Here is a 17,721-nt window from a genome sequence, read left to right on the forward strand (position 1 = left end):
ATATATATATTTAAATATATAGATAGATATATAAATACATGTATAGATAGATAAGTACATAGATAGATTGATCGATCGATAGATAATACATTTTATTTGTAACGCAGTTTACATTTAAAACAAATGTCAAAGTGCTACATCTCAGAAGCATCATTATAGGAACATCACTCTAAACCTAGATAGATAGATAGATAGATAGATAGATAGATAGATAGATAGATAGATAGATAGATAGATAGATAAGGCACAGAAGAACACAAACACAACGATGCAAAATAGAAGATGCAACTTAAAAAAGCAGTGTTTGTTATATTTACATTGACTTTTTATTTCACTGCAGTCGGTAATAACCCAAGATATTTCATGTTTTGTCTGTTCAATATCTCTTTGTCATGTGTGTGCAGCATGTGGTTTTGCATTATCTTGTTGCAAAAACATGAAGTTTGTAGGTCTGTAGGCCTGAACTGCAGGGACTGATGTAAATGACAAATTGAATTGCTGCTTTTTTAAATAAAATTTTTTATATTGTCCTAACTTTTTCTGATTTCAGTTGTAATTTAAACTATTTTAAGCAAGACAGTGAATGAGTTTGTGTCTACAAGCTTTTAAACATATACTGAATAAAAAAACATTAAAAGATTAAAAGATATTGCTTTTTTCATTAATTGCAATGTAATATAATTTTTTTTTGACTGGACCAAACACAGTTCAGCGAATCAGAATTTTGCACAGAACTGTAGCTACATTTTCCTGTATCATTTGTGTCATTCGGTTCATTTTGCACAGTGCCCTGAGGATGATTTAGCATCTTTTCCTTATGTGATGCATACTGTTAATAAGAAATGGAAAGAGGTGCACAATTCTGGGAGTAATTAATAAAATACATTTGTGCACAGTGTGGCTGGTGAGCTCTTGTCTGGAAAGGACACTTATAACTCAGTGGAACTTTAGATGAGACATACTACATACTGTAGTATTATGGCTTTTGCGGCTCCAGTAAGTCAGTTGGTGCATCCACAGACACAGAAACGTATGGTTTCAGCATTATCCTAGCACACGCTGTCTCAGTACTGTGTTGCCATGTTGGTGCTAGCTGTAACACCTCAGCACAGCCTAATCTATGCTGTAGTACAGGGGTCACTAATAGGCGGACCGCGGTCCGGATCCGGACCCAAACCGATAAACTACTGAGAAGGATTTAATTATGACAGCGTTTTTTTTAAAGCGGCGGAACGTTTATTGTCTTTACAGTTTACGTGCTTTACATCGCAGTAAACTTAGTGACCAATCACGTGTGCTGTAAAAAAACACTCTCCTTTGCCAATCAGATCTGTGCAGATGCGAGAGCGCGGAGCCACACAGGCGAAGCAGGCAGTGAGAAGCTGCAGTTGGAGAATAAAGCAAGAAAAGATGAGAATACAGATGGTGCGCACCAGAAAAATAAATTAAGATACTACATTTATAAAACATACTAACAGTAATGTAACCGAGCGGTGTTACTCGGAGGAATTAAAGAGAAACAACCGAGACAAGAGTCCAAAATATTCCACTTTACTCCACCTGATCAGAACTCCTCAGCAAGAAAAAAAAAACCCTCAGGCACACTCTCTTCTCCAAAAACAACCCTACCTCAAAACTACGGCAACCCCCAGGAAACAAAAAGCATTGGCAACTTCCCCCATCAGTTTTACCCACAATATAATAAAATCTGATACAGTAATAATATTAAATACATTTTGGCCAAGTTCAGCAAACATTTCTTCCTATATTGTATGATTTGTCATTCATGTAATTATCATGACAGGCAGGCCTAAATCTAATATAAATAAAATCAAATAGAATAAATATAGCATTTTTAAACAAAGTGAACATACAGATTCACATTAATAGACTCGATAAGTTCAGGGTGTTTCCATTTATTTTATGATAGGTTGATAATGTAATTATTGTGACGGGTCTATTTAATACATATTGTTGAAATATACTAGTATGTGTAATTTGTTTTGTCTTTCAGTTGTTGATAAAACACTGACAGGAGTACTAGGCTTCTTCAGTATACAGTATATAATACTGAATCATAACACAAGTTAAAAATGTCAACGGTCCGGACCTCGGCCTGGCGTATTTTTCTCTAACTGGACCGAACTGAATTCTAATCAAATACCCCTGCTCTAGAGTCTCTAAGTTCAAGCTGCTGAAAATAAAATGTAACAAGCAGTTGTTCAGTGGTTTTTACTCACTGGTTAAGGTAATACACACTCTTTGCAGTGAGTGATTAATCAGGCAGGGCTCCCTTAGGAAGGCCAGGTCTCCCCTAGTCAGTCATTGCAAACTTAAAACATGTCCACCGATTAACTTAATCCACATTAGCCCTCACGTCCTTAAAATAGTTCATCTGCATATTGATGTTATTGCTTGTATTCATATCAATAATACAAGTGCTAGTTGGATCTAGCAGCGATCCACCCCTTACCAGACAATAGGCAACTGGATTTACTGCTCTTCACCAACAAGCACTTGTAAATTCATGTATGGATAGAGGTGGATGTCCAATTGCTGTTCACAGAAGAGGTGCACTTTGGTACATTATCAAAATTTCATCTTAAAGGATCAGCTGATACACCTTCACAACTAATGACACTATCCTAAGGATTCTGGATTTAATTTGAAGCTAATACAGAACACTCTGATGGCAGGTTTAACAGCTGCTTATAAAAAGGGTATTTTAAATTAATACCATGAGCCTAATATGCTGTTAAACATTTGGCTACAGTATTTTCTGAACCTTTCGATTCTGGAGCGGTCTAGAGCAAAGCTTCATAAGGCTACAAGAACTGCTAGTAACTGGACAGATGCCATTTGGTTTGTGAAGGATCATATTTCAAGAAAGAGATAAGGGGAGGGTCAATCGTTTTGCACCTTTTGTTTTGTGAGTTTGTATATGTACATTTGTGAGTAGTGAATGAATGTGCGCACTTGTAATTGCGAATACAATTTAAAAAAAAAAACAACAAAAAAAAAAACGCCCTTAGGTAAATGACTTAACTTGAGTAAAAAAAAAACACCTTTGAGATTAGCCAATAAGCAACTAAAAATGCAACATTTGACATATGCAAATATCTTTATTGAAACTACTACAATACAAAAGTTGGACACACACAGAAAAAGGTTAATGTCTTATTTACAAAACAAAGAGCTGTTTGTGGAGACTTGAGGCAGGCATGCTGTGCTGGTTGGAAGATCCGTGGTCAGCCAGGAGAAGAACCTCCCATCATGCTGATGTTTCTACAGAGGAAGTGGAATTCACAGGCTGAAAAACAAACCAAGAAGACACATTAGCACCAACACAATTAAACTGAACCTAAACTAACCACAAACAGCTGAGTGTAAATTAGTGGAGAGGATACTTCAGTAAAACCACTCAACAGCTTATAAGCCACAAGCTGAACCAGCTTTGCAAAAATAAAAATCCACAGGCCAGCAAAGCGACATCAAGCAAAAGACAATTCCTCCAGAGGATGTCCTTAGTAGGTTTGTATAAAAGATATGATGCAATGAAGCAACAAAGCAATATTAGCCTAGTCTGTCCTCAACCACCTCCACTGACTCTACAAGGAGAAACATAAGCCTATCAACTCGCCTCCTGCTCCATTTTCTCCTGGACTCCATTGCTGTTGCTGGCAGAGTCACCGCTGCCATTAACTGTGGTCTCCTGTTTGACCTTTTTAGCATCACTGTCCTTTTTTGGGCTCTCGTCTTCTGGTTTCCTCTGTGCAGGAACACAAAGCAGGACAGAACACTTTATTTCCTTCTCCTACTTCCTCCTCACCTCAGCTCCTCACCCAATCACTGCACAAGCCACATCCACTGAACAAATCTTACTAAGCTCAGGTCACCTCATCCACCATGCTTTACACATCATACCTTCGCTACAAAACAATCCATCATGCATACTTCTCATAAGGCATGGGGAAATGCATTTTACTAAAATCAATACTAGGGACAGTTAACAAGGACACATACCACCCAAGTAAGTTATAAACCATACCAAATTATAACCCAGCTACTGACCTTCTTACGAACAAGGTGAGAGATATCTGATGCAGCTGCCGAAGATGCACTGTCCGCTGGTTTTACGGCAATCTGAAAGGATACACAGAATCAAGTTTTAACCATTGTACACTTCAAAGAGTCAAAATGTAGCTGAAAGGTTGGTTTAGAGGGGGAAAAATAAAACCCAGAATAAACCGAATCAAACCTGGCTGACTGTTGAGGATGAAGATGGGCCCCCATTTTCAGTTGGAAATGCAGAGGATGTAGATGCTCCTCCCTGAAACAAAGATACAGACAGAATTTTGAGTGGGCTTCTCCAACAGTCACCCTCCTTTAAATGCATTAGTAGAGCTTAACTCACCAGTGTCTGGTGTATAGCTTCTGATGCTGCAGCTGCTGTCTTCTGACTTTCCTTTGCATCTTCTACCTTTTCAGTAATCTCTGGAAGTAGCTGCTTCAGCTCCTCAAACTCATTCTTTTCTTCCTTTGCTTCCTCAGCACCCTCTGCCTTATTAATTACTTCCTGAAGCATGGCTAAGAACAACAGACATGTTTAAAGACTGTCCTGGCTATACAGTACAAAGAGTGCCATACATGTCTTAGGTTGAACACAAGCAAAGAACTCCTTTTACATACCCAATCGGCTCTCAATTACGCTGATTGACTTTGTAAAGTGCTCAATTGCCAGGTTGTACTGAGCTGTGTAGCTAAAAGTTGTGCCCAGCTGGTAATGGGTCTCTGCCAGCAGACGACTGTGAGGCGGCAAATGCTTCAGTTGTAGAGCCAAGCACTCCTTGAAGTCCTCCAGAGCTTGAGGGTAATTACCTACAAAAAAAATGCAGAATATTAGTTAAGGTTTTGTAGGACTAATGAATTTGATAACTAGTTTTACAGGGAAAAGAGGAGCCCTCAAAACAGAACTCCTTCAGTGGGCTCTGTGTGCAGTCATGGGCACTCTGCTTCCCCCTTAAATTAGCTTTAACAAGACATACCCGACTCTGCACCAACTTCTCCAAGTTTCAAGAAGATTTGTGCTGCCATTAACTGGTCATCCTTGCTCTCCTTCCTACAAGACAAAAATACCTTCTTTCAAACCAAGTATTACTTTAACAGGGGAGGAAGAAAAAAAAAAAAAAAAAAAAAAGGAAAGGGTTCTTCCAAGAATCACCTTTACCTTTTGTAAATAACTTTCGCCACTTCCAGCATCTCCCATGCCAACTGAAGATTTCCAACCTCCTCCTCTTCACTCTCCTACAGGAAGAAGTTTCAAGGTCATTATTTTATATTATAAACAAACTGACTTAATTAAAATGAATAAAGTCAAACCTTATCGTCTTTTCCCTCCCCTTCCTCTTCATCCTCATCTTCCTCTTCTTCTTCGTCGTCATCTAAAATAGTTTATTTAAAAAAAAAAAAAAAATAAAATAAAATAAAAAAAAAAAGTTACTATTACAGGTCTTTGGGCCCTGATCATGTATTTGTCACCATCAGAACAGTGCAGACCCCAGAGGCCAGTGGAAGCAAGTATACACCAAGGGCCAGTTGTTCAAAAAATGTAATCCGGATCAAAATTATCCAGATTTGGTAATCACATTTTTTGCTATCCAGGATCAGGTGATCTGTCTTACTTTTAAGCCAGTTTTTCAAAGCAATATTGGATTGGATCAACCTGATCCAGAAACACAGTTTTCAGGATTACCTAATCCGGATTACCAGCTATGTAAAAAACAGATAGAAGAACCAACAGGGGTTGATGACTCTTTTTCTTGCAGTAACAAGATACTGCTTATTGCAAAACAATACGAGCAATTGAGCATTCTGCAGAGATGCTTTGCATGCCTTAACTATTTGCGAGTCGAACCACAGGGAGCATGCAACATAACACTTGCATGTATTGTCCTGCCCAATGTTGCTACCAGACGCAATGTCCCTCTCTGTGATGTTCATGATGCACCTGAGCCTGTTGAAGAACCAGAACAAACTCTGGTGTTCTTTTCAATTGTTCGAAATTATTTTTGACAGCTTCATATCTGATAAATGTTTCTTTGACATTAATATATAGTGATGAATGACAGTGACGTAGATGAAAAAATGAATATATTATTTTTGTTTGTTATTGAAATCTTTTGGGGGGTTTATTTAATGGGGTCAAGATTGTTTTTATTTTTACGTTACTATAGTAAAAGGCTTAATTGGTAGCCAATGTCTACTTTATTACTGTAACGGTTAAACAGGTCAAGTGCAAAATAGAAGTAAATGTATATACACTAAATTGTACAAATGTATTTTTTTTTTCTTTAAAACTTTGATTTTAAAGTTTTACCACATTTACTTCCTGAAATCCACCTTGAAATCCTACCCCTTGTTGGGATCAGGGTAATCCTGTTTTTTTGGATCAAAGTTATCCAAATCCTACTGAAAAGTTTTGAACAACAGAAACTGAAGGTTTGATCCATTTACAAACTAGGATTGGATTACGTGATCTGATCCGATTTCAGAATGCTTCTTTCCCTTTTGAACAACCCGTTTTCCAGATTTGATCCAATCCGAAAACCAAAATCCGATCAGATTACCTCTGAACAACTGGCCCCAAGTGATTAAACAAACCACACCCCATCCTACATGTGCTGCCCTCCAGTCAGCATCTTTACCTCCACCTTCTTCCTCCATAGGCTCTGGAGCATCTTCACCATCTTTTGGCTCTTCTGTGCTCTTGACATCTTGCTGCACATTCTTCTTAGCCCCATTAGTCACTGCCTTGTCTTCTTGTTTTGAGGAATCCGCTCCCTCCTCCATCTTGCCTGAATCCTCCACAGCTTTCTCTTCACATTTGGCAGGAGACTTCTTTACCTTGCCATCCTCAGCTTTTTCACTTTTGACTAGATGCTCTGTTGTCTTGTTTCCATTTTCAGAAGCTTTCTCATCAGTTTTGACTGAGTCTTTAGCAGTCTTCCCTTGGCTTTCAGCAGCCTTCTCTTCTTTGGCAGGATGCACTGTGGTGTTCTCACCATTTTTAACAGGAGATTTACTCTTCTCTTCCTTTTTGACTGCGGAATCTTCAGCATCTTCCTTTTTTGCTTGCATGTCTCCAGACTCCTTTACCTCTTTCCCATCTTCCTTTGCCTCCTTTTTATCTTCAGAGTCCCTCTTCTCCTCAGACATGGCATCATAAACCTGTTCGCGAAGCTCATCTCTGGTTTTCTCTATTGTGTGGAAAACACTCACATTTAACACTTGCTGGATTCCAAAGCTGAAGGATTTGCAGACAATTGTAATGATTTTTCCACTTACAAAAAGCTGTCAAAAGCCACCAGCATATTTATCTGCCCAAGCAATCTATAGGCCCCCCATGTTTAATTTGCTACCTGATGCTTATGATAAATAATAAACTTAAAGCCACACTTGCACAAAACAAAAAAAACTGCCAAGTCTATTTGGAAAATTCATTTCACATTAGACAGATCTGGTATACCAACCATCCAAGTTGTCTGCACTCTCAATCTTGGAATCATCCTGTTTCTCTCCCTCTTCCTCAGGGACTCCCTCTAAAGCATTCCCCAAGACTGTGTTCTCCATCCTGCAAGAACACAAGGATTAATACTTTGAAAATGTAACAGTCTTACTCTTTTGACTGCAAATATTATGTTACCTGGCAAGCTCCAATAAGGACTTCCCACACAAGAAAAAGGCCTCTCCACATTCATCAGCAGTATCCCCATATTTCTCAGCGCTGAGGAATAATCAGAAAGTGATCATTTCATGAGCAACTTATGAGATTTAATGGGCATGCATGGGTAGTCAGTCACAGTAAAATATTAAAAGCTTACTAATATTCATCAAAATGCAAATCAACTGCAACAAGGTTTCCTCCAGTATGCAGTAATCTTTAAACCATAAGTCCCAAAACTGAAATGTGACATTTTCAATTATGCAGGAATGCCTACACCTCACTCCATCACCACCCTTAAGGCACCTTCATATTGCCAGTGGTATGGCACATTGTTTTCCACTCTGCTGAAAGCTGACCAGTTGTGGTTGTGTTGTGCTGCTGTTGACTGAGCGTCACCCGCTAATAGGCATTTTCTAAAACAAGTCACCTCTGCCACCAGTGATTGAGTTTTGAGTCTGCTGCCGCCTCTATATACCTGTATCTGTCTCTTATCAGAATAAAGCTCTGATTCCAGTCTTCCTCCCATTTTGTCTAAAGGAGTGTAGGGAAGTGATGTACAGTTGAAGGTAATAGTCACTAATTGTTATTCTATAATGTTGCCTGTGTTTTTGTTGGTAGTACTAAAGATTCCCCTGGCCGTGTGAGACCACATGTGCGAGATGTGTTTTCTGCTGCACAGTGTTCCACACTGCTCCATGGCAGCTGCAAACTTCTGCCGCTGGAAAAACAATTGAATCCAGCAGGGGTCAACGTGCAGAGGTGGGACAACTGCATGTAGTGTGAAAGCGCCTTTAGACCACTACATATTCTCAGCAGTACTCACAGCATTGCACACGCCTCCTGGAACACACTGACTGCAGACACGACATCACCCATAACTAGGTGTCTGTTTCCTGTGCCAATGAGCTTCTTTGCCTCTTCAGCCACATCTACAGAACTGTAAAAGAATAAATAAATAAAAATGTTATTGTTTTTGTATACATAACCAGTACACAATCCTTTCACTTACTGGAACCATAAACTCACCTGTCTGCAGCACTGGATGAGCAGGGCTTCTCCTCCGTGCTGCAAAATAAAGACAGTTAGCTAATCCATGTAAAAATGTGGATCATTAGCACAACATTTTGAGATTGAGAATTTTACACGAGTGAACACACATTAGGCATGTTCAGCAATTATTAATATTTACTTAACTAATATTTCTCATGTCTGCTTAATTTAGCTGAGGTAAAGCTTAAGGTATTCACCCCCACATGGTATAATGTCACGGTAATTAATAATACATTTATGACATAGACTAATACAATTAAACATTTTGGAATGTCTACCTAATGGCAAATAAGATTAAACGACCATAGTTTAAGGCTGATAATGGGAGAGAGGGAAAACATAAAAAAGTAATGTATTGCCTAAGCTGCAAGAATGTCAGAATTGAAATTCTGACACTGAAGGGTTTGAATGGTTGGGCTGAACTGTTCACTCACAGTGCCTAAAAGCAAGGCAGACACTATTATTATTATTATTATTATTATTATTATTATTATTATTTATTTATGTATTTATTTATTCATAATAATATTACTACTATTATTCCCCTCTACACAGCAACAGCGCAATAAAGAAAACACACACAAGTAGATGAGCTACAACACAGTTGGCCATAAAAGTTTAACTGGCCTAATTTAACGTGAGTTTTCAAAAAAAAAAAAGTTTCTGAACCCATTGCAGGGTGGCAGTGTTCAACATTTAAATAGGTTAACATTTAACTAGCTAGCGTTAGATTAGCCAACTATTCATGTTAGCATCACTGAAGTACTGGCTTATTGTTATTATACACAAAAACATAGTTAACTAGCTTAGCTTAACGTTAACTAGTTAAGTTATATAAGCCATGAATACAACTTAAAATAAAGTTACTAGCTAGCAGTTGCTGCAGACAACGTTACCCAAGGTAGGTTAACTAACTAGGTAGTTTTTTAACTCTAGCTAAACGCAGTTTAACCGAGGGGGAAAAGTGACACTTGTTAGCTAAGCTAACCCGAGCCAACTAACACAGCGAACACAGCAACAGCGTTCGTTCTCCCGCCAAACGCGGGAGTCCAGCACGCGCACGCACACAAACACACACCGACACTTTCGGTACACAAGCGCGGGCGCAGAAACACCCAAACTCAACCAAAAACGCCTCAATATTAGTTTGGTCTGCGGTTTGTGGACTATATATTTCAGTAGTGGCGCTGTGTAAGAGCAGCAGTTCTCCACAGCTCATTCTGAGGTAACGTAATATATGGATAGAGGAGGGTAATCCAGGTCCAGAAAATAAAACTCCATCGCAGGATTTTGTTCCGAACTTGCTGAGAGAACTGGGATGCAGCCTGCGCTCATTTGCTGCAGCTGGAACACAATCCCGGTGTGGATTATCACTTCCCGGACCTGGATTACCATCTTTAAACATGAAGTTGTCTCAGCCCTGCTGCTCATTGTCCTTCTCTCCACTGATATACCACTATTACTGATGTACTAATACTGCTACAGCTTCTGCGGCTGCTCCTGCACACAGGCGCCGCTCCGCTCACCTCTCAGCAGTGGACGCGGCGGCCGTCTCTTCTGGCATTTTAACAGTCTGGGAAAAGCCAAGGAAGCGTCTCTGGAAAGAACAGCGCCGTTTACTCCGCGGAACTGGCCTTAAAACAGAAGATGGCAGATCAGCGCGCCCCGAACTTCTCTCCCGCTTTGTTGGCGCCTTTAAATACGGATACAGCGTCCTCACTTCCGCCGAACTTTCACCCTGCGCCAAAGCGCGGGAGAGCGCTGTTAAAGGAGACGCGCCGCTTTTCTCTCTGCTGCGCTTCTTCAGGAGCATCTCCGAGCTCGAGCTCATGCTAAAATCATCACTGTCAGGAGGGTCAATATTAATAATCAATAATTACCCGTCGTTTGTGTCCCCAGTATAGTTTTGATTTACATGTCATGAACCCATGCAACACAGTGCAACAATACATAACTAGATGGATGGATGGATTAAAAGTTGTTACATATTGCACATATGTTAGATAAATAGATAGATCTTTAATATATTTACATTATACTAGAATACATTCATTTTCAAAAGGGACATACGTGGTTGAAATAGGTAGTACAGTGCATCCCAATTTCTTTTTTTCAACATTAACATTTTAATAAAAGATAGTAATGATGGCTTTTAGAAAAATGGGGTGGTCCTGCACTATACTGTGGTTGGCATTTTTTACCCCTTACATTACTTTTTACTTTTATACTTTAAAGCATTCATTTTAAAAACTGGGCTGTTGGGTAGTTTTTTGTAAGAGTTCCTCTGGCCACATCATGCGTCTTTTACGTACTTACGTCAAATGTACAGCCTCTAAAAAAGGATCCTGCTCAGTTTTACTTAACACAAGCAGGCTGGTGGAGCAATGGAGACTTCAGAAGGGGAAACTCAGAGCTCAGTAGCTCATTCACCCATGTTTTGACTGAACATAACCTGGAATCGGATTCATCCGCTCTGAAAGTAGACTGCATCACAATTGCCCAGTTTAAAATGATTCTTCAGCATGCTTGGTGCAATTACCTATTATCACCAGGGAAGGCCCTAAATCCCAAAACTTACTTTAAGTAGTTTGAAATCTTGTATGTTCACACTTTTACTTGAGTACTTTAATTTTTTCATACTTTTTTCATACTTTAATTTTTACAGTATTTTTAAACCATAGTATCTATACTTTTACCGGAGCAATGAATGTGAATACTTTTGACACTTCTGATCTATACTATATGAATTATAATTATTCCTTTAGCATTGGTGTGCAAGAATTTCCTGTTCACTCTGTCATCATGCATAACTACTCCTTTAAGAAAGTAACCTTTAACATCAGTGACATCACAACATTCACACTGTTATTTTTCAGAGATGCAGTCTGCATGTTCAGCAATTAATAATATTAATGTCACTTAATATTTATTATATTATCTCCAATAATTCAATGTATATGTCCTTTAGTGTGTTTTTAGATACAGCTGTCCAAATAAAACTGTAGGTAGGATATTCTAAGCTCACCATAACAGAAAATAATTTAGAAATAATGTCTGTAAATTCCAAATTGAAGTGCAAATGCAGGGCAGTAATAACATTAAAACATTAAACCTAATTTGTGTACAAACAGTAATTATAGACCCACTGACTTGGGTCACTTGGGAACAGGGGTGCCCAACCAGTTAAATAAGACTACATGGTTTTAAGACTGCAGATTACAATTTTTTGGAATGATTTCTGCATCCTGTTCAATCTCCCTAAAATGTGCACATTTGAATCAATACAAAACATCACAAATTCTCCAATCAGTAAGAAAAACATTTATTGTGATCAGCATACAGAAGTGGGTTTTAATTGAAGTGGGTTGGAAGGCACAGATTATTGGAGCATGATGTGTTAATATGCATCATTGAAGGGGTAGTGAGGGTGTCCTGCATCTCTTGGTAAGGGCTTGTCATCAACCTGCAAAAAAAAAAAAATCATATTGAGTGTACATGTCCAACATTTCTTAATAAACATTTTAGAGAGATTTTCAGCCTAGTGGTAAAGTCTGAACGACTTGTGTTAACACGACTAGTGTTAAAAAAAACTTACAGTAATTGTTGGCACTATGTAACGCCAGCCTTTATTCAATGCTGTAATGCTGTTCATTTCCTCAGGCTCCAGTGTGAAGTCAAAGATCTGCAAGTAGGAAAACATGACTTTAACATGCAAAATTACCACAGTGATGCCTGCTGATTAAAACTTTTAATGTCACATGCAAATGTAATAACCTGTATATTTTCTTTTATGCGAGACTCTGTAACGCTCTTTGGGATCGTCACTACTCCTCGCTGGGTTTGCCACCTGAAAAAAAATGTACATAATAAAGCACACAGCTAATATACAGACATATACACATACTATGATTTTAACTATGTGTTACAGCCACATTGTTTGAGACATACTGTATATACCTGATTATAATCTGTGCCACAGATTTCTTGTACTTCTTGGCCAAAGAAGCAATGACTGGTTCCTGTAACAAAACTGGCTCATCTGGTCTTTTCCAGGCTCGGTCTGGAGAACCCAGTGGACTGTAGGCAGTCATCACTATTCCCCGTTCCCTGCAGTGAGCAAGCAGCTCCACCTGTGCCAGGTATGGGTGCCCTTCCACCTGGTCAATAAAGAAATGTTTGGGTTTTTGTTAATTTTCTAAGCATTAAAGTTCATAATAATGGATATGACGATTCTTTACATTTCAAATCAAGAAAACATATTTCAACTCTTGACCTGCAAAACAGTAGGCTTTATACTGGCCACTGATAGGATGTCATCAATCTGTCGGCTGTTAAAGTTTGAGATTCCGATGGCCCTCACAAGTCCCTTTTCAACAAGTTTCTCCATGGCAGCCCATGTCACTTTGTAGTCAATATCATCATACAGTAAGGTCCCATCTTCCTTTTTTGGAAAAGCAACATCCCCACGTCTGAAAACAAAAATAACAAAACTTCACAACTGTAATAATATTAAAACAGTGGATTATATAGTTTTTAACTTAACTTAACAAGTATAAACAACTAAACTAAACAACAAGCTTTAAGGTTTGTAAAAAGTTCCATTCATGTGACTGTTGGGGGCAGTGTTCATCAGTTAATAATGCTAAGGGGAAGGGGGCTCACTGGAAAGCATAAGGCCAATGAATGAGGTAGAGGTCCAGGTATTCCAGCTTCAGCTCCTTCAAGCTCTTGAGCAGGGCAGGCTCCACATCCTCTGCATGGTGCCGCGTATTCCACAACTTAGAGGTAACAAATACGTCCTCTCGCCTTAAAGCCTGACAGTGATAATAGAGAGCAAGCATCCTGTCACTGTAGAAGCACATGTTTTGATATAGACAAAATATAACATGAGAAAAAAAGCATGATTTATGTTGGTTAGTTTGGCATGAGATTTTTCAAAGTGTAACTGGAAGCTGGTGTTATTAATAAAAATAAAAACAAAACAAAAAATGCATGTTTTTTTCCAAAAGTGGCAAACAGCTGCTGGTATTTTTGACATGACATCACAGTCATAGAAAAAAATCTTATGTTGCCAAAATTGTTCAACTACCAATTTTTTAATATATAAACATGTGAGATGCGATTATGATAGGTGTTTGAACAGCAGTGATGAAATTTTAAGAAATAAATGAACAGTATCAGATTACAGTTTACAATGTAAGCTACTATCCCCTTTTTTTTAACACAGTCTTGTTGGAAATGCTAGTGGCATTGGCACCATGGGTGGCTGTATTTGTTTTGTTTTCCAGCTTTTTTAATCTGCATGTCTGACTTACTTTATCAGGCCCCAACATCTCCTGCAAAGCTTCACCAATTTCTGGCTCATTTCCGTAGATGGCAGCACAGTCAATGTGTCTATAGCCAGACTGAAGTGCCCAGATCACTGCTTGCTTTACCTGCAATTAAAAAAAGTAAAAAAAGTCTGACTGAAACCATGCTTCTGTTACAAACAGAAAAGAACGATCCTGACAGTTCTCACTGAAAAGAACACATTACAAGATGATAATGTGTAATGTGTGGTCTAATTCAAAACTCACTTTTCCAGGTTCACTTTTCCACGTTCCTAGTCCAACAAGGGGCATCTTTCGGCCAGTGTTGAGGACTGCAAAATCACTCATGCTTGCTTTGTGAACCTACAGACAGAACATGAGATAATCTCCTTTTCAAGTCTTCTATATGACCGTGATAGTGGCTAACAGTCTGCAAATATACACTAGTTTGTCTAAGTAAAACTAATGCACCTACACCTTTGCAGATTAAATGCTCTCATGGAGACACTCCGGCTAAGCATTATTGTTGTCATAGAGGAAAAGAAAGGAAGGAAGGAGGGACCTGCTGACTTGTCAGCTGACTTCCTAAAAGGGTCAGACAGTCAAGTGCATATGGGCAAAACTGAATATTTACAAGGTTTTAGGTAGAAAAGACTTCCCAGAGAAGATCTGTTCTATATAGAAAATAAAAACATTATTTTGACTTTTGACCTAAACCTGATACACTTGTGTGGCCAGAGTCATACTTTCACTATCACTCTGTATTAATGTTAAAACTGTAAAGTTGCTGACAGGAAAAAAAAAAACATAATACGAAATACTAAGATCACAGACATGCACTTAACCCAGAAAACTGCTGCAGATACTGGTGAAGTGATAGAGGTAGAGATAGAGGAGTGCAGTTTATATAACTATAGTTAAATAATTCACTAGCTTACCGAGTCTAGAAATAAGCTTTATAATTAACAGCAGTAACTAAATGAAGGCAGTAAAGCACTATGTGTCTACACTACACTACACTACACTAGGCTGCAGGTTAAGCGTACCCAGCTGCGGCGGTGAGATCTGCAGGAGTGATAAACACAGAGAAGAGAAAATCTGAGCAGCTGCAGCTGCATTTCTCCAGTCCGGCTGAACTCCGGCTGCCTAATTCACTCACATTTAACACACTTTACACAGTTAAACAGACACAGAGTCTCAGTGGGCTTTTACTCACGGTATTTATATATCGAGCAGGGCAGAACGGTATCCTCAGTATTCTCCACAAAAACAGCTAAACATTAAATCTTTAAAATCTTTAATTTTTATATCTCACTGGTGACGTTACGAAAACATTTCCGGTTTGGGAATACCATCGTTTCAGACCACCAAATTAAAAGTCCCACACGAGCTCAACACTTTCAGTTTCAGCATAAATAATGCTATCCGTACACTACGCGATTAAAAACAAACTCTAACAACCTCTCACATCTTAAGACAAGTCAAAGACTTTTTTACTTACAGACTTTTTATTCACATACTAAGACTGCAACTTCTGCTTCATGCTTCTGGTGGAGTTTACATACAATACATATTACATATTAAGTTACAAATAATATGTATATATATGTACAATATATAGGCTCACAGCGTTTGTCCCCATCAACAGTTTATTTTTCTGTCTCACTGAAGCTTTTGAAGCTTCTCCCTGATTCTCCCAAAACAGATTCGATTCATCGAAACCTCAGAGAAGAGAGACATCTGGTGGCTGAAATAAATTATTACAGCCTGCACTTTATCACGAAGCAAATTAACCCTGTGAGATTAACTGGTCCCTAACATCTCTGTTAGTTCTTGATATTTTTTTTATATAATACATTTTGTGTTCAACTCTGCCTATAAGCTTCTTTTCACCTACACATTTGCCTTTGTTTTAGATAGAATTAATGCAATACAGAACATCCTTCTTGCAAAATGTATATTTATTAAACTTGTTTGTATCAAAAATAACACGGCACAATAAGATAAAGTAGTGCAAAATACAATAATTTTGAGGATAATGACTTTAAATGGCTACCTGTGTTTAAAATACTGTATATATTAAAGTAAAGACCATATAATGCACATTGACTGCAAAATGTGTAACATAAAATATTCTTGCCTTGACATTGACATTGGCTCATTTTTTGTGAAAAACATATATCAAAACACATTTTCAATAAACACACACTGTACGCACCCCCCCCCCCCCCCCCCAACCATTTATATTACATACTATATGTTTGGCCAAGGGCTAATAAACATTGCTTCATTTGTAAATTTGAAACTAAACAAATTTTCTTCTCATATCTTGAGTTAAATTCATTTTCTTTTACATTTTATTTAAAAACTAATAAAAAAAAGTGTAGCACTTTTTGAAAGAAATGTAACATAAGAAAGGTAAAGGGCAAATATTAACCATGTAAGCTGTTTATATTGCTTGCAATTTAGGTGAAGCAAGCATGTGTAAAGCATTTTAATGTAAAATTGCTTAATTTTGCTGAATTAAATACAAGTAACAAAGTAAACGAGTAAGAAAAATATGAACACCAAGGGTTAATGGGAAGAATGAATGAGATTTTTAGGAAATTACATTCTGTGGTCAATAAATATGTTCAGAACCCTATACGTTTTATTCTGTAAATATTTTTCACCTGAACAGCACTCGATACATAATAAGAATTTTGCTACATTTTAGCTAATGCTACAGCACACAGAACTGGTGTCACGGCACAGTGGCACAGTGGCACAGTGGCACAGAATGCAAGCGGACTTGCTGTAGTGTAACACCAGCGAACTCCGGTTGTATATTTTTACAGCCTATTACAGCACACCTGATCCAACAAAGGAACTAACAAACTAACTGTGTTACAATATAAAAACAATAAAACGAGCAGCTCAACACTCATTACTTAACCAACACACAACAGCGAGGTTCACCTTGAGGACCTGCATCAAGCAGTAGTTGGGTTCACCCAGGTCAGAGTGATAATACATATCTGACATACACATCAGGGCAATATTAAGAGTCACCAGTTCACCTTATTTTCAAGCTTTTGAAAGAGAAGACTTGAACCCGTGACCCCACTGCTGAGAGGCAAACATACTAACCACCAATCCACCACAGTGTGCACAGTGGAAAGTGCAGCATCACAGTTTTGTTAAACAGATAAATCTATTTTTGTTTTCTCAGGAATGTGCTTCTTTATTGTTAGCATAATTTACATGGGTCAGTTTAGTCATGTCCTGTTTCTATGATGTCAGAGTTCGCACGTATGGCCTGGGTATTCCTGTAAATGCTCTATAAGGCAGCTATGAAAGTAGCAAAGAGTAAATGGACACATAATTAAAATGTTCAGTTGTCTACTTAATAACACAGTTTATGCATTAACATGCAGCACAATGTGCTTTTACAAAATATAAGAAATACTGTTTGTAAATGATAAAACAGTATTTTATTGATTAACTGCTTTTTCTGTTTTGTTTTTATTTTATTGTTTACAGGAAGTAGAAAGGGAGGTAATCAAAGCATAATTTGGCTGGGTTGCCATAGCTAAGATTTACATTCAGTGCTATATCATTCAACTGTTGCTTGTTTTTTTTAAGGATTTTATTTAAGTC

General features: G+C 38.1%; 2 protein-coding genes across 5 annotated transcripts; both read right to left on the reverse strand.

The window, feature by feature from the left end:
* Positions 1–3,102: 3,102 nt before the first annotated feature.
* On the reverse strand, positions 3,103–10,488 carry LOC103027913 (nuclear autoantigenic sperm protein (histone-binding)). 2 transcript variants are annotated; one of them, XM_007248166.4, is made up of 15 exons: positions 10,300–10,487; positions 8,750–8,788; positions 8,547–8,660; positions 7,703–7,783; positions 7,530–7,630; positions 6,705–7,256; positions 5,380–5,441; positions 5,228–5,304; positions 5,046–5,119; positions 4,690–4,878; positions 4,415–4,587; positions 4,259–4,330; positions 4,072–4,143; positions 3,641–3,769; positions 3,103–3,310 (listed from the first exon to the last, which is right to left on the reverse strand). In XM_007248166.4, exons 1-15 carry the CDS (start codon positions 10,335–10,337, stop codon positions 3,272–3,274), a joined length of 1,812 nt encoding a protein of 603 aa, XP_007248228.3. In that variant the 5' UTR covers positions 10,338–10,487; the 3' UTR covers positions 3,103–3,271. The 2 variants fall into 2 exon arrangements, with proteins under 2 accessions (XP_007248228.3, XP_049335500.1); XM_049479543.1 differs by lacking the exon at positions 3,641–3,769 and having other exon boundaries at positions 10,300–10,488.
* Positions 10,489–12,071: 1,583 nt separating this feature from the next.
* akr1a1b (aldo-keto reductase family 1, member A1b (aldehyde reductase)) lies at positions 12,072–15,602 on the reverse strand. Of its 3 annotated transcripts, none has more exons than XM_007248172.3 (9): positions 15,584–15,602; positions 14,350–14,445; positions 14,089–14,208; positions 13,436–13,587; positions 13,047–13,242; positions 12,731–12,930; positions 12,548–12,620; positions 12,369–12,455; positions 12,072–12,236 (listed from the first exon to the last, which is right to left on the reverse strand). In XM_007248172.3, the coding sequence occupies exons 2-9, from the start codon at positions 14,428–14,430 to the stop codon at positions 12,171–12,173; spliced, it is 975 nt and encodes a 324-aa protein (XP_007248234.2). In that variant the 5' UTR covers positions 14,431–14,445; positions 15,584–15,602; the 3' UTR covers positions 12,072–12,170. The 3 variants fall into 3 exon arrangements, with proteins under 3 accessions (XP_007248234.2, XP_007248233.2, XP_007248231.2); XM_007248171.4 differs by lacking the exon at positions 15,584–15,602 and adding an exon at positions 15,299–15,438; XM_007248169.4 differs by lacking the exon at positions 15,584–15,602 and adding an exon at positions 15,129–15,250.
* Positions 15,603–17,721: the final 2,119 nt, after the last annotated feature.

Source organism: Astyanax mexicanus, chromosome 5, assembly GCF_023375975.1.
Source record: "Astyanax mexicanus isolate ESR-SI-001 chromosome 5, AstMex3_surface, whole genome shotgun sequence".
NCBI lineage: Eukaryota > Metazoa > Chordata > Actinopteri > Characiformes > Acestrorhamphidae > Astyanax > Astyanax mexicanus.